The sequence below is a fragment of the Gossypium hirsutum genome, chromosome A06, assembly GCF_007990345.1.
Source record: "Gossypium hirsutum isolate 1008001.06 chromosome A06, Gossypium_hirsutum_v2.1, whole genome shotgun sequence".
NCBI lineage: Eukaryota > Viridiplantae > Streptophyta > Magnoliopsida > Malvales > Malvaceae > Gossypium > Gossypium hirsutum.
Genome location: NC_053429.1, coordinates 1,062,949 through 1,079,704, shown reverse-complemented (window position 1 = coordinate 1,079,704; position 16,756 = coordinate 1,062,949). Strand labels below are relative to the sequence as shown.

Below are 16,756 nucleotides of genomic sequence, written 5' to 3'. Positions count from 1 at the left end.
TTCCATTATTATTATATGCCTCAAGCATTTATGAGAGCCGTTGATTAATTGGATAAGAAAATGATTGTATGGATTTGATCTGACAGTGATTATTATAAGCATGGAGCACCGAATTGTTCGAATAAGTGAAGAATAAATAAAATATATTAAATTAAAGGGTCACTACAAAATAGTCACTTTTGTTTGCCTTCGATTACATTTTAGTCACTTATGTTGACATATTACGTTTTAATCACTTACGCTATCGTTTTGTTACGAAGTGGTCACTCTACCATTAAGCTTTGTTACCTCCCTAACAACGGTTCTAGTGGCAGTCCAAATGGGTTTTAAATGCCAACTTGGTTGTCCTACATGGCAATTTGAATTAAATTTATTTAATTAAAACCTATTTTCATCCCTCCAACTGGATATCCAAGTTGACTGTCGTTAGGGAGGTAACGAGGTTTAACGGTAGAGTGACTACTTCGTAGTAAAACGATAACGTAAGTGACTAAAATATAACATTTCAAACAAAAGTGACTAAAATGTAATATAGGGTAAATAAAAGTAACTATTTTTATAGTTTAACCTAAATTTAATTAAATTAATAGTGACCTAATAATAATGGAGTTTAATCAAACAAGCTAAAGGCTTTTTTTTTTTTAATTTTGGCGGGAGATATTAGCAGTGGCATAATCTTTTTGACTAAACACAAATTTTGTAGTACAATGGTATGGCTATGTGCAGGCAAAGGACTATTTTTTTCCTCTCTCTTTTTTTGTCTTCATTTTTAGTGCAGGTAGAAAGATGGTGAGTTTTCATCAAGGTTGTTTGAATTGGATTGGATTAAGATATCGGTTTGAAGAATTGCATGGAATCGATTAATTTGAAAATTGGTATGAACTAAACAAAAACCGATTGAACCATGCGATTGAATCCGATGTTTAATATTTTTATTTTTATAATTTATTTAATTGAACCAGATAAACTAGTTGGATTGACGAACTAGTGGCTTAACCAATTTGACCATCAATTTAATTTTGAAAATCTTAATTTTCATGAAGCATAAGTAACCAAAAAAAAATACAAGAAACGACTGGTATTGATCATTAGGACTCGTAATAGTTAATAGTTCAAATAGTTATCAATTTATCAAAAAACTCTTTTTTCTCTTCTCTTTTCAAACCCTAAGTCTCCTTCAACAAATAGTGTGACCGACCTCGTGCCGGTTGTTGCCGATCTTTGTCACTTTCCTTTCTATTTTTGTTATCTTCTCTTTTCCTTCTTCCATATTATAAACACATATTAATAGTTTAGGTATTATATCGGACTTTTTCAAAGTACATATATCACATTGGACAATTTACAAAAATACAAGTACCATAATAAAACAAAGAGTTAATTTCATCAAACACGCAAACTATTAGCCTTATTCTAAATTAGTCCCTAAACTTCAAATCAATCTAATTACATCCCCAAACTATTGAGGTTACATCAATTAGGTCCTTCCATTACTAGAACTGCTAATTTAATCATTAAATGACATGTCAAATCTTATTTATCATAATTTAAAATGAAAATTGTAAGAAAAACAAGAGTATTGTAAAAATGAATGCTTTAAAAATATTACTGTTGAGGTTTTCAAATTTTTTACTAATGCTTTATTATTCACTTTTTTTTCCAATTTTACTTTTTTTTTACTTTTAAAAGTTATACGACAACATTCTATTTTTAATTTTTCATTTTAAATTTAGCTACATAATATTTGACATGTCATTTAACAGTTAAATCAACAGCTTTAATGATGAAATAACCTGATTGATATAACATTTATAATTTGGGGATTCAAATAGAACATTTTAAAGTTTAGGAACCAATATAAAACGACGGCCATACTTTAGGGATGTATGTTGAAATTAACTCCAAAGCACATGTTGATAGTCTATGTACCACATTGAACATTCTATAAAAATACAGATATCAAACGTGATATTATCTCACGTTTAATATGAATGAATGCGGAGAGCAAAGCAAAATGTGAAATGGAAGCAAAAGAGCAAATGACAAGGCATGCTAGGAAAAGCAGACAGGACATTGGGGCTCCACACTGTGTAACTACTACAACACTACTCTGCCCACTAACCCAGATTATTTTCATGTGGATCATCTCTTTCTTTTATGCTTTAATCGGATTTTTTATACAAGTAAGCGATTACATTACAATAATAAAATGAAAAGAGGCTTATAAATATAGAGATTGAATCTTAAATTTTATCATAATCAATTTGAAATCCATACAATTTTGTCATCGAGCCAGTGTCATGATTGACCTTAAATTTTATATAGGTTGGATTAATTTGAATCAACTCAATTTAGGCCATAAATTTTTTGAATCATTTTAATTAATATCGACTTGGGGTTGAGTTATTATTTGTTTAGGTCATTTGAGTTATTTATTGGGTTAAATTGTTATTTGACGCCTGAATTTTTTATTATTATCTAAGTAAGTCTTAAACTTGACAATTATTCTCATGTTGGGGCTTGAACTAGGCATTCATTCCCACATCGAGGCTTACACTTTTCTGTCTAAATTAGTTCCTGAACTTGACATTTGTTTCTATATTAAGCCCTAAACTTTAAGATTTTGAAGGAAATATCAAAGATTATTTTAGAAAAAAATTTAAGCCTCAATATGGAAATAATTGCATAGTTCAGGTTCTAATTTGGATAAAAAAATTTAGATCCCGATATAAGAATAGTTACCAAGTTCATTTATTCGAATCATTTCAAGTTGTTCCTAAACTTTAAGATTTTGAAGGAAATATCAAAGATTAATTTGAAAAAAATTCAAACCTCAATGTAGAAATAATTACAAAGTTCCGAGTTTGACTTTGATAAAAAAATTCAGATCCCAGTGTAAAAATAATTTCTAAATTCATTTATTCTAATCATTTCAAGTGGTTATATTTTTTTTCATTATTTTAAATTTGAATAGTTTAAGATTTGAATAAATATGAGTTGAAATTGGTGGAACTAAACTCGCAAATTAAGTCAAAATTGAGGGATATAAACGGGAATAGGTATTTGATATTTGTTGAGATTTAGAGGTATAAAATTCAGAATAATTTTGGCAGGTGGACCCAACATGGACGTGGATTGAGGGAGCATTTAGTTTTAAACTTTACGATTATTAAGGAAAAATTGAGAACGCAGACATGTGGTCGTAGTAGATAAAATGAGCTTCGCCTTCGCCAGTATTTTCTTGTCGGTAGGCTGTTGTTTATTGGGGATTTTTATTTTGGGTAAGCTTTGAAAACATAATAGCTAGCTTTAGTAGGCGCAAAGATTTTTTTTAATTAAAGCGGTTGTTGGGTATTGAGGGTTTTTAAAATAAAAATAAAATTTATTCTTCAATATATATTTTTATTAATTTTATCTTTATTTTGTTTTTAATTAAATTTAATGTTAATTTTTTTAAAATAAAATGTTAACGATGTTATATGTTACGTCAACAAATATTTTAAAAGTTACAAAAATATTTAAAAAATAAAATAAAAATTAAAAAAGTTCTAATAAAATATTATAAAATACACGTAAATTATCATGTTTGAAAATTTAATGTTTTAATCAGTATTTTTTGTTAAAAACAACAATTAGACTTTTTTTTTAAAGTTTGATGGTCAAATATGGTTCTTTTTAAAATCTCGATGATCAAATTTAATTAAAAAAAATAGCCAAATTGATAAAAGATGTAAATAATTAAGGTTATATTTATCATTATGCCTTTTCTTTAATTAAAGATTATGACACATTTATAATTTAAAAGAAAAAAAATTATGTAACAAATTTATAAAAAGGTTAATATAAAAATTAAATATGATTTTTGTTAAGATGGTGAAAATAATGTTATCTCAAGTTTAAATATTATCATCTTCTTCGTGACTATGTATTATTACACACATATTAAAATATAAAAAGATAAATATTTCTAAACTAATATTTTATATTACTATAAGGTATAACCTTTAATCCTTAAAATGAAAGATATTACGTATTTAAATGTGTTTAAACTTGTATCTTTTAGATCATTACAATAGTAATGAGGTATTGGCTCAATTATCAAAGACAAAGGCCAAAGGTCTTCAATACCCAAGTTCAAAACTTACCATGCACACTTATATACATAGATTTTCGAGTCCAATCATGTGCGGTTATCATGCGTGGATTTCAACATCAACAAATATTGATTACGAAGTGAATTATATGATTATTAGGAAAAATTAAATTTTAACTCATATCGATTTTAAATTTAAGTTCTTTTAAGTTCAAAATATTCAAACTTGAGGTTCAAAATTTTCAAGTTAAACCATTACGAATTGAAATTATTTTGAATTTGATCATTTTAAATTCAAATTATTTTATGTTCAAATTGTTCTGAGTTTAAATTAAATGAATTCAAGTTATTTTTTTATAAAATCAAATTGAGTAGGATTTGTATTTAAACTAGTGGATTAATTTTCAAATTCGAATCATAATTGAGACTCCAACTGAGGACCTATCTTAGTTGAAATCAAAACTATGGCAAGCTCTTGGAGATTGCATATTAGTTCAACTTATTTCTTAAATGATACAATTTCACTATACTAATATTTAATAACACATCAAAAAATCAATTACAATTAGAATACATTTTTACAAACATTAAATTGAATAATTAACTTATAAATTAGCTCATCAAAATAAATCTAAACTTAACCCACATATGATGATATTTAAATTCAAAGATCTTCTATTTAACATGTCAAAATCTCATCAAGTCAATTTAGGAATGCTGAGAACCTCAACTGGCTGAGTGGTACTAACTACTAAGTGTTTATTCTAACATTCACTTTAGGGGTTCAAATTACCGAGGCAGTCCGATTTGTGATGTCTGAGTTAACAGTAATTCACTCCAACTAGGTTTATGAGAGTTAACTGTAAATATATAAAATCTAGTGGTCTCTAGAAAATGTAATAAGAAAATTGAAGACGGGGACCAATGCTAAGTTTCATTCATTTTTGTTTAGGCCCTGATATTGAATAAGGCTGTAACACATAACAGTAAAAATCTACACACTGAATATGATAATAGTGCAATAATTCGCTTAGCTTGTTAAGAGCTAGGTGAGAGTTATAATTTAATCTACACTTTGTGATACTCATAATTTGGATATCTTACAAAAAAAGCACATACCTCTGAGATCTAAAATGGCATAAAGCATAAGTACTTCTTTCGAAGCTCTTTCATTCTACCCAAAGCATCTCTCTTCCTTCTACTAGATTTCGGTTTAACAGATGATGATGATGATGATGATGATGGACCTTCATCCCTTTGGTTCCCCGTAGCATGCTTTGAGATCTCATTGTTATTAGCTGAATTAGGTACAGAGCTAGTGGTTTTTAACAATTCATTACTAGACGAATCATTGCCTTCAATACTAACAACAGATACTGCAAGAAACCAATAACGTATACACAAGTTAACTGACCAGCTTCAAATGGTCTGAAAAAGCAATTCGAAATTACTTGAACAAATAACTCGAAATGATTCAAAGTTTGAAGTGACTAAAAACCCGAAATGATCTCGACTTGTAATGACAACAATCTGTAATTTTTTATAACTCAAATTGATGGTAACATCTAAGATGAGATCTTATTATAATGGGATCTTGTGAGATCTTTTTTAAATCAACGACTGTGGTTATAAGACAGAACTAAGAAAACTGTAGCCGTTTGATCAAGTCCCGTCAAAAAATAGAAAATTGTGTTAGCAAAAGTTGTTTTTCTTTGGAAATCAACGTTGAAACTGGTTGAATTGGTTAGAAGATAAACTCACATTTCTCAATCCCAATGCAAATTGTACATGGAATGATCAACACTGGATTGATTTTCTTTTTCTATGTTTCTATTTTAACCGTTGATTTAAAAGGATTCTATTGTATCAGAGGCGAGGATAGTGCAGGGAGTTGCCTTGCCTCCCCAAGGTAAATTTGTTATAGAAGCCCTTTAAATTTTGTCAAATCGTAAGTTTGTATAATGAAAAAATTATACTTTGACCTCCAAAAGTTTATTATTCATTTTTGGCCCCCTAAAGTAATTTTCTGGCTTTGCCCTTATCTGGGATCCCAGTATAATGGGATCTTTAAATAAATACCACCCAAATCAATAGAAGATTAACTGACCAAAAATAAAATTTAAGGGTCTATTTATTAGTCTTAACTAGGCAATTTAAGGGGTCTCTATACGATCATACAAAATAAAATTTGAAGGATCTAAAGAAATAATTCCTTTTATACCATCGAAACCTTTGCCCTCCCCTAGTAGTTTTCATGCATGGCTATATCATGATACCATATCTCACCAGTTAAAGGCATATAATAGGACATAAAATGGCATGCTAGGATTAGTAAATATTTTCTACGGAACTAAACTATGAATATGGATAAAAGTAATGAAAGAAGTCAGAAAAGTTGACATACCTAAAGTAGCCGGAACCAAAACCACCTCGTCCAACCTGTTGGATGCAGAGACATCAAGCTTTTTACCTATGTCATTCTGTTCCAAAACTAGGTCTTGATCTAGATCTTGTAAGAAAGCCATTGAGTCAAAACATTCATCTGACGACATGCTCGGAGCGCTTGAATTACCGGAACTCGAAGAAGATACATGGTTGATGAGATCGTTCATTTCCAGAAAGTCACCACGTGAAAAAGAATCAATATGAGCTTCTGTGAAACAATCCATTTCAACATCATTTTCATCTTGATGCTCTGGAACGGGAATTGTCCCTGCAACAGCCAATCCTTCTTTCTCATCATGCTTGTTCACCTACAAGTAATGGCTACACCTCAAATAGACAAACAGAACAGCAACAGAACTTAATTATTCAAAGATGTTGACGAGATTCATTTAGTTGTCTAGTGGTATCTAATCGATCTTAGATGACATCCTAAGACTCAAACTATTCGATTTTTAGTTTCTGAAAGTAATTCGGTCCAGTTTTTTTAACCTTAACACAAAAATTTACATTGTAATCAACCACGGTTGAACTTCAGCCAGACTATGAACAATTCACAACTTAAGAAGCTATAAATAATTCATGTCTTAGGGGCACCTTCATGATGTTTTTGGTGATTTTGATATATTCAACGTTAAAGCAAAATGTCCAAATTGATAGTTTGGTGGAATAAGCCGTCAACTTGAAAGACTTCTGTAAACTGACCAAAGAAAAGTAAGTGTGCAGACAATGAGATACCTGACGGTTGCTCGAGGAACCTATTCCTGTACTGCAGTTAGCATCCAGAATAGGAGGTTGTGGTAAATGATTTTCAGTGCCAATACGAGCACTAGACACTTTCTGCTGCATTTCATCACTCGGAACAAGAAAAACTCTACACATAGAGATGGTTTCCTGCATATTATCCAACCAGACCGGCTAATGACTGGCAGGTTGAGTTGATAACTGAAATAGGACAAATGTATTAAACTTTAAGCTTGTAGGACATTCTGTTTTAGTAAAAGTACCTTGTTTGCATTTTCGTCGCACAATCTCTTCTGAGTTGTGCTGAAAACTTGCATTACCCAGTTAGTTTTATGTTCATGAGGGACTTGACCCTTGTAGTACACAAGAGTGGCTCTCCAACCGATAATATCAGAGTTTGAGAAGACTTCACGGGCCTCCTCTTTGACCTTCCAGAGGCCATGTTCCATATCAGTCTTATCATTTGAGCTAATCAAAAACCAAATACCATCTGCATACAGTAATTAAGTAAGATCAGAGATTGATCCTCTTGCATCATAGTTGGCATGCATGAGGATATGTTTAATGCATAACACATATATTGAACATACATCTACAAGTGGCAGACAAAGTGATAGTCCACTGATGGCATAATAGAAACAAAACCTTATTCATTTTCCGAAAGAGACATTAATTGAAACAAAGGGTCAGAAAGAGAAATGCTTATTTGTTCCTAATGATGCAATTTGTTAGATTATAGCAAATTTATTGGTAAGTTATGGCAAAAACAATGGTCCTTACCTGGTAAGTATTGGGGCTCGACGCTGTAAGGATTTACTTCGATAACATTGCACGGTAGAGGAGAACCACTAGTCAATTTGTCGAGACCGATAAAGAGCTCTTCATTGGTGCTGGTGATAGCAATACACGCAGATAGGGAAGCTGCTGAAGCGATCATGATGATCTGATTCTGATTTCAGACAAAATAAAAAACACATCACCAAGGAGTTTATAGCCTATGGGGTGCAACTATAAAAAGGAAGGCTTTTGAAGCTAGTGGATATCAAAGCTTGTACTACTAATCAACATTAAACTGAAAATTCGCAAAAAGGACTAGTAGATGATACATTATATGCACATATAAAATCATGTAGAATCCTTCAAAGCTATCCATTTTGTTGATTGATAATAAAAATCTCTGAATAGACCAAGACCAAGCAACCAATTAAATTATTTTTTCTTTTAACTCCAAGGGCGCAATGGAACACCAAAATTTATCCAGATAATATTGACAAAGAAAAAGATAAAAATGGACTAATTATTTTAAGGCAAAAACTTTTAGATTTAATCAATATATCTTAATCATGGGGAGCTTCTTTCTTCCCCCGTTTGATATATTCTGATTCAGATAGAATTATTTCTCAAAAATAATGAGGGGAAATTTTTTTTCAGCATAAACACAATCAAACAATTGCACATATATAACTCTTTATTAAGGAGGGGAACCAAGGACATAAGCTTACCTCACTGTATGAAGGAGTTGGGCGGCTGGATGCCTGCGTTCAATCAGCTAAAAGAAAAATCAAAGGAACAAAATTGATCACCTGCAAGCTATGATTGATTACTTTGTTTGGTTTTTCAACAAAGTGAAGGGGGAGGGGGGAGAAAAAAAAGATCAGTATATTTTAGCTTCCGAGTTCCATAACTCAGCGACTTTGGTTGACTTAACGTACACTACTGAAAAAAAGAACACCCAGAACATATTGAAAAGAAAAGTCTTCCACTTTCTTTTCTTTTCCTTCCTTTTCTGACCAACCAAACAGAGCTAACTCATTTTTATCATTTCAGCTGATTTTACATGTACAAATTATATATTCAGTTGAAACACTGATCAGTGATCAATAATGAAGAAAGGAGAAGAAAATTGGAAAATCCTTATACCAGCTTCTAAGACAAGCAACAGGAAGAGAGAGTTGAGAGCCGGCCCGCTTGGCTTTGTTTCCTTAATCACCCACTCTCTTCTAATAGTACTACTATCCATCCACCATCCAACGATGTTAAATCCTTCAATTTTTACAAGCAAAAACCAGAACAAACCCCTAGTTAAGCATTAAGCAACAACATGCCAGCACGTGGGAAGTTCTTGTTGGATGAAACTAACCATGGGTTTATCCTAGTTGGCTTTATGGTTTTACTTGTGTCTGTTTTTCAAAGGGAAAAAGGAATTGACAACATTATTTCACCCAGAAAGTGAGATTAAGGGTCATTAAAGTGTTTACAAAAGACCAAGTCCTTAGTCTTGAAAAATTCTAGAATAGTCCGCTAGGTTCTAACTCTACTTCAAAAGGTTAAATTTCATGTTTTGTGAATTTGATTGGATTAATTTTCATATCTACGTGTATCGATGGCTCATCCTACAAAAGATTCTTTGCCCCATATGAAGACAATTATTATTATTGATAAATATATAAGACAATTATTATTTAACGAATGATAACAATAAAGTACATCTTTAATTAAAAAAACAATAAAGTACATCTTTACGTCTTTTACCACATCTAAATAAATAATTTTTTATAATGAATAAATAATTATTTTTAATTCACATAAAAAAATACTTAATTTTAATTTATAGTTAGATAAACTTAGAATATAGATTAATTTTTTGAATTTTTCTTTAATTTTATGGTATATATTTAAAGATGCATTTTCTTTTTTAAAAATGTAATGTATTTTATAATTACATTTAATACTTATTTTTATCAAATTTTATTCTTCAAATCTCAAATTTTAACTTAAATAATATTGATTATTATGCTTGAAACTCAACTTAAATTTTATAACCCCAATAGAATAAAAAATTATGCCTTTGTTTAAATGTATTGAATTTTATGATTAAGACTTAAGAGTTCAATCATAAAAGCGTACCTCATAAGGCATCCAAATGAAAATTTGGTTATTGATTCCAAAAAAGTAGTTCTTCGATTGTTTGGGATCGCTAATTATATAGTAAGATCCTTTTTTAAAATTTAATTAAATAGTAAGATCTTATTTCTGTTCACATTCATATTTGGACCGACAAGTTTAGTATAATATAAGTGGTTGGAATGTTACAATATAATCAACGTTGGGGAAACAGTCATGTATTTTATTTTATTTTAAAATATAAATGAAAAAACCTGATTTTTTAAATCAAAATTAAAAAACTCCGAGGTCAAAGAGTGTAATAGTAAACGGATTTTGGTGCCATAAGCATTGGGAAGGATTTCCGGATTCCAAAAATTCTGATTTGGTTAAGGACATCCAACCCACAACCAATGGCAACTACATCAAGAATAATAAAAGTTTTTATTACGACAGAGAAATTTTTACTAATTATAAATAAAATATTAAAAAGATAAATTATAAATTAATTCTGGTTTGGTCTAATATGTAATTGTAGATATGAAACTTTGATTTAATTTAATTCCCTCAAATTATTAACACAATTATTATATAGCATCATTTTATATTTATATATTACATACACATACACATATATTTATATTTATCCAATATAAAATAAATTGATGTATTTTTTTAGATGTACATGATTGAATCAAAATAAAGTTTCACTTGTATAATTGCATATTGAAACAATCTTTATGTATAATTTTGAGATTTGTCCTAAAATTTAAGCTTATCAAATTCTAAAGGTTTATAAAATCGATCCTTAAACTATCATTTTTCATTTACGTACCTAAAAGTTTTTTTTATCAAAAGTATAAAAAAACATTTAATTTTGGTTTAATTATACATATTTAAAGAAATAAATACATCAATATATTTCCATATTAAATATATATAATTTTTTGTATTGCTATATGTATACTTAAAATGATGCTATATCGTTAATTATATTAGTAATTTGTGAAAATTAAATTAAATTAAAATTTCATGTATAAAATTATACAAAATCAAAGTTCATATATAGTATTGCACAATAAACTTTTAGTTTTTACATTTATCACACTAAAATAAGGCCGAATTAATAGTTTAGATATTAGATACCAGTTTTTTTTTTAATGTTAGGTACTTAACTAAAAAATAAATATTTTTGAGGACCAATTTTGTATTTAAGCCAATTCTAAATAACAACCGTCTTTCGCGCGAGGGCAGATACCAACCAAGGAGAGTTGCGGGTGTCACCGTAACCAAAATTAACAGTTTTGAAAGAGAGGATCCAAACAGGAAAAATAAAATGAAAAAAAAAAAACTAAAGCTGGTTGCGTCAACAACGAAATTCGAAAACGAAAACAAAGAGCAAAACAGAGCTGAATTTCAAGAGCTTAATTAAATATTATTACCTTGAAGAAAAGCCTGCTTTTTCCAGCATTCAATCTGTTTGGCAAAAACCCAAAAAAATCGAAAATCAAGTTAAAAGGAAAGCACAAATCTCGTCTTGTTTCCAAGAAAAGCATGAAACGATAAATCAAATATAACAAGCTCAAAGAAGAACAGATTACAAAACTATTTCTAATCCAAGATCATGGCGGATTAGCTTAAATTAATTTGCATGACCGAAAAAGAAAACCTTAAACACAGGTAAAAGAAATAACAATTTGCTCACGTTTTCCGATCAGTCATTCATTTAAAAAAAAAGAAAGAAAAACTAAAGCTGGTTTCGTCAAAGACGAACACAAAGAGAAAAATGCATGAAACGATAAATCAAACATAACAGGCTCAAAGAAGAACAGAAAGCTATTTCTAATCTAAGAACATGACGGATTAGTTTAAATTTTTTTGCATCACCGGAAAGAAAACGCAAAAACAAAGGTAAACGAAACAACAAATTCTTCACGTTTCTTATAATCCGATCAGTCATTTACTTGAAAAAAAAAACTAAAGCTGGTTTCGTCAATGACGAACTTCAAAAACGAAAACAAATAAGAATCACAGAGCAGAATTTGGAGAGCTTAACTAAGCATTATCTTGAAGAAATGCATGAAAGGATAAATAAAATATAACAGACTCAAAGAAGAACATAGAACTAATTCTAATCTAAGATCATGACGGATTAGCTTAAATTTATTAGCATCACTGAAAAAAAAACTCCAAAAAAAAGGTAAATGAAACAGCAATTTGCTCACGTTTTTCATCATCGATCCGTCATTTACTTGAAAAAAAAAAGAAAGAAAGAAGAATCACAATATATTTACGAATCAAAATAGTGTGTTCAACAAATTAAAGTAAGATTTATAATCAGATGAAATAAACAAAAGGAAGAAGAAGAGGGAATCTCTAACCTTGAAACAACAGGAGAAAGAAGAGATTGACTCAGTGAGTCTGAGAATTCGCTTGATCTACGACATGAGGAAACAGTGGAGCTTTGGGAGTTAATTTATAGATGAGGGGCTCTGCTTTTAACCGTAAATTAACCATGGTTACTAGTTACCCCGCCCACAGTTGACAAGGATGATCGTCATCATTTTTATATAAAAGGAAAAATTAAGCGGGAGATGTGACGTGGCTGTCGGCCGTTGGCCCTGCTCATGCAAGCCTCAAGTAGAAGAAGAGGGATTTTTACTGAAAGAAAAGGGACATAGCAACATTTAGTCCCTAACTTTGGTAATATTTTTAAATTGGTCCCTAAACTTTTTTTCCACATTAGTCTTGAAATTTGGAAAATTTTCTCAAATTAGTACTTGAACTTAGATTTCATTAAGGTATGATAATGTGGCATTTTGATATTGCATTACATCATTACTTGAAAATGATTAAAATTTTATATAAAATCTAATATCAAAAAATATTAAAAAGAATTTTTTTTTATTTTTTAAAAATTCAATGATGATGTGGCACAATTTTAAAGTGTCTCTGAAACTTCACAAAATTTGCCAATTTGATCATGAAATTAGATTCAATTAAGTTCTAATGATGTAACATTTTAAAATTGTATCAAATAATTATTTGATAATTTTAAAAGTTTTATATAAAATCTAAAAAGTACATAAAATTTTTAAAAAAATTTAAAGATTAAGTGATGATATGGCGCAATATAAAAGCACCACATCAAAAACCCTTAACAAAATTTAAGTTCAAAATTCAAATTGAGAAATTGGTTAATGTGGACTAAAAAGATTCAATGACTAATGTGAGAAAACTATCAATTTCAAGGACTGAATGATACTTTATCCCAACAAATTCCAATAGCTTATTATGGGGGCCATCAATTTCCTCGAAGCTTCCTTCTTCGTTAAATGTCTTTTTGACTTCGTCAATCTCCAATTTTACCTGATTGAGCTGACTTTAATGAGCACATGTATCTATAAACTACACCTCACTAACTAAACTATTAATAAATTTATATTTTATTCACTCAATTTAAAAAAATAGAAAATAGTCGTCTAATTATCCAAAAGTTTTAATTTAAATTCGCATGCTATTAAAATCATTATAGAATGGTATTCAATATTCGCATCATCTACATCAACCGAAAGCTCTCATTTACTTTTTTTTATAGTTCAGTTTTTTTTATGAAATAACTTTAAACATCATGAATTTGCGACCTAAAATTCAAATAGGTTTCTTCTTCGATATTTGACACTAATCATCAAATCAAATTGGATCTAATGTATGTTCTTTTACTCATCAATGGGTACTGATCCATCTTACCAAGCGTCGAATTGTTGCTTGGAGCTCATCAGCTAAACTTTTTATAAAAAAAATTAATAGTTCAGTGACTTAAATAAAAATTTCAAATAGTTTAGTGAGTTCTAACTGAAAATCAAATAGTTCAGTGGCCACATTGTAATATTTTGAACTTAAATGATCAAAACGTAAATTTACTAATAATTTAGTGACCTTAGTTGTAATTTGCCCTGGAATTTTTCTTTTTTTAATTTTAGGAATAAATATCAAAATTATACATTAATTTTAATTTAATGTGTAATTTTATACATAAAAATTTGATTTGATTCAATTCTCATAAATTATTAATATAATTATTGATATAGTAACATTTTATGTTTATATATTGTATATACGAATAATTATATTTATCCAATAAAAAATAAATTAATATATTTATTTTTTTAAATGAGTATGATTAAATCAAAATTAAAGTTTCATGCATAAATTTTAGTCACAATCAAAATTTTCCTTAATAGTTATATTAAATCAAAATTCACGTATCAAATTATATATTAAATCAAAATTAATATATAATTTTAATTTTTACCCTTTAATTTTAAAATTAAGACATAATCATTGCACGATTTTGTAATCTTTTGCAATATACGGTCTCTAATCATTAATCAATATACCGACTATATGATTACTCGAGATTCTATAACGAAAAATGCCGATTAACATATTCGGGTACAAGTTATTGTTTTTTAATATTAAATTGAATTAAACCAATATTTTTTATCAATAAAAGGTATTATGAAAAATTTTGTATTAAAATTCGAATTGTATTTTATTTTTTATTTAAAAAACAGATAAATTAGTTATTGTACGTTTGACCAAAGAACAAATTAGTCATCCTATTAAAAATTTTATTTATTTTGCTGCTAAAAATTGGTCCCTAAATGTCCGCATAAGGTGCACGTGGCACATCACGTGTAATTGTTTGGCTATTTTATAGATCACGATAGTTTTTAACAGTAAAATGAAAGAATTTTTTAATAGGAATAACCGATTTATTCTTTTTTTTTTTAGTATAGAAGGTAAAATGTAATCTAATTTATAGTACAATAAACTTCATAGTGCTTTTACCCGTTCTTTCATTGATATTGATATGTATTAGAGGTATTCATTTGTCCAGTTAATTCAGTTTAAATATGACATTAAAACATTTCATACTTGTCTAAGCTTTGTTTGGTTAGAAATATGGGTTTAAAATTTTATCTAAATTTACTCGTATTTATAAATAGTTAACCCAAATCTATTTTAAACATACTCGTATTATTTTTTATAATATTGTTGAAAATTATTTATATTATTTCTAACTTAATATTTAATAATTTATATTTTTTTCATTTATTAAAATTTTAAATATAAAAAAATATGTCGTTGAGATTAAATTATAACTTTCCTTTTATCTTTCTCAACCCCCACGCTACTTTCCCTTTCTTTCAATTTTTTCATTCACGGTAAAATCATAAAATATATATTTTTTTCTTTTACAACTAATGGTTTTACGTATGCAGGGCCTTTTTTTTTAATGTTATAAATTAAATAATATATAAAAATAATTTAACATAATATATTACTAAATTAAAAATTCAGGTGACTTGAAACTTAAATATTGAAGCCGAATTCTAATCCATATTTTAATTAACCTAAAGTTTATCTGAACCTATTTTTTGTTTAATATTTTTGTCTAAATCTTTTTAAATTTTGTACGAACAATCATACTCGTGAATGGGTCTAGAATGTACCAACACAGACGTGTTTCGATGTATTGTTTCGGGTATCAATATTTTTTTTTCACATACATAATTAATATATATTTTTAAAATGTTCAAGATAGAAAAAAGTTAAATTTAAAATATCAAAATTTTATACCGGTTGATAGGAGAGAGCAAATTTCGGTTTTAACTTAAGAGGTCGACTCATTCAATTTTTCGATTTCAGTTTAGTTGGGTAGGACGAGTTGACCTATTTTGACTTCGATTAATTCGGTTCATTATCAAATTTTGAATCTCAAAACCGAACTGACTGGAAGTTTTAACTTATTTTATATTATTTAAATTTTATTTAAAATATTTTTTATTTTTATAAAATATAATAGATATACAACCCTGTAAACTTAACCTAATAACCATAAACCAAAGATAGAGTAAATCGAAAAAAATTGACAAAACCAGTTGAATCAAAATTGCTTTAGTTTGGTTAGTTTTCTTAGTTAAAGTCATTCAAGTTGATTTTCTCATATTAAAGTTGGTTTGAAAAAAATGACACAATTGACCAATTAAACCGATTGATTACTCTCTCCTACCAATCGTATAGGCCGATACATGTTGGTATATGCCAAAATGAGAGAAACACATCGGAATCTTGACAAAAACGGAGCTTAAATTAATTGATATCGATTGAGGACTAAAACAATATATACTAATACAGTATCAACTACCATTATCAGATGTTAAAATTACCATGAAAGCCCCATATACTGAGAGTCAAATTATAATTTGTCTATTTTCTTAAATGAGCAAATTAGTCTATATACGTTATATAAAAAAAATTGGTCATTTTCTATTAAAATTTTCATCCATCTCTACTGTTAAAAACTGGCATAACTGACAAAAACCAAATAATTAAATATGACATGCCATTTATATCTCATGCTAACATATAAAGACTAATTTTTAATAATAAAAAATAGATAAAAATTTAACAGAGTAATCAGTATATTTTTTATCTAATATTCATGACCTAATTTACATATTTTTTAAACAAAAGAGCAAAATATAATGTAACGTTCAGAATAAATCCTTTTTATGTTACTTTTAC

The 16,756-nt window shown here is 28.6% G+C and overlaps 1 protein-coding gene across 11 annotated transcripts; it reads right to left on the bottom strand.

Annotated features, from left to right (window-relative positions):
- Positions 1 to 5,001: 5,001 nt before the first annotated feature.
- LOC107944591 (NAC transcription factor 29) lies at positions 5,002 to 12,604 on the bottom strand. 11 transcript variants are annotated; one of them, XM_041114769.1, is made up of 9 exons: positions 12,544 to 12,602; positions 12,388 to 12,413; positions 11,605 to 11,638; positions 8,782 to 8,882; positions 8,060 to 8,228; positions 7,543 to 7,769; positions 7,274 to 7,429; positions 6,498 to 6,846; positions 5,002 to 5,469 (listed from the first exon to the last, which is right to left on the bottom strand). In XM_041114769.1, exons 5-9 carry the CDS (start codon positions 8,214 to 8,216, stop codon positions 5,222 to 5,224), a joined length of 1,137 nt encoding a protein of 378 aa, XP_040970703.1. In that variant the 5' UTR covers positions 8,217 to 8,228; positions 8,782 to 8,882; positions 11,605 to 11,638; positions 12,388 to 12,413; positions 12,544 to 12,602; the 3' UTR covers positions 5,002 to 5,221. The 11 variants fall into 11 exon arrangements, with proteins under 11 accessions (XP_040970703.1, XP_040970706.1, XP_040970705.1 ...); XM_041114772.1 differs by having other exon boundaries at positions 8,782 to 8,862; XM_041114771.1 differs by having other exon boundaries at positions 8,782 to 8,828.
- Between the last annotated feature and the right edge of the window lie 4,152 nt (positions 12,605 to 16,756).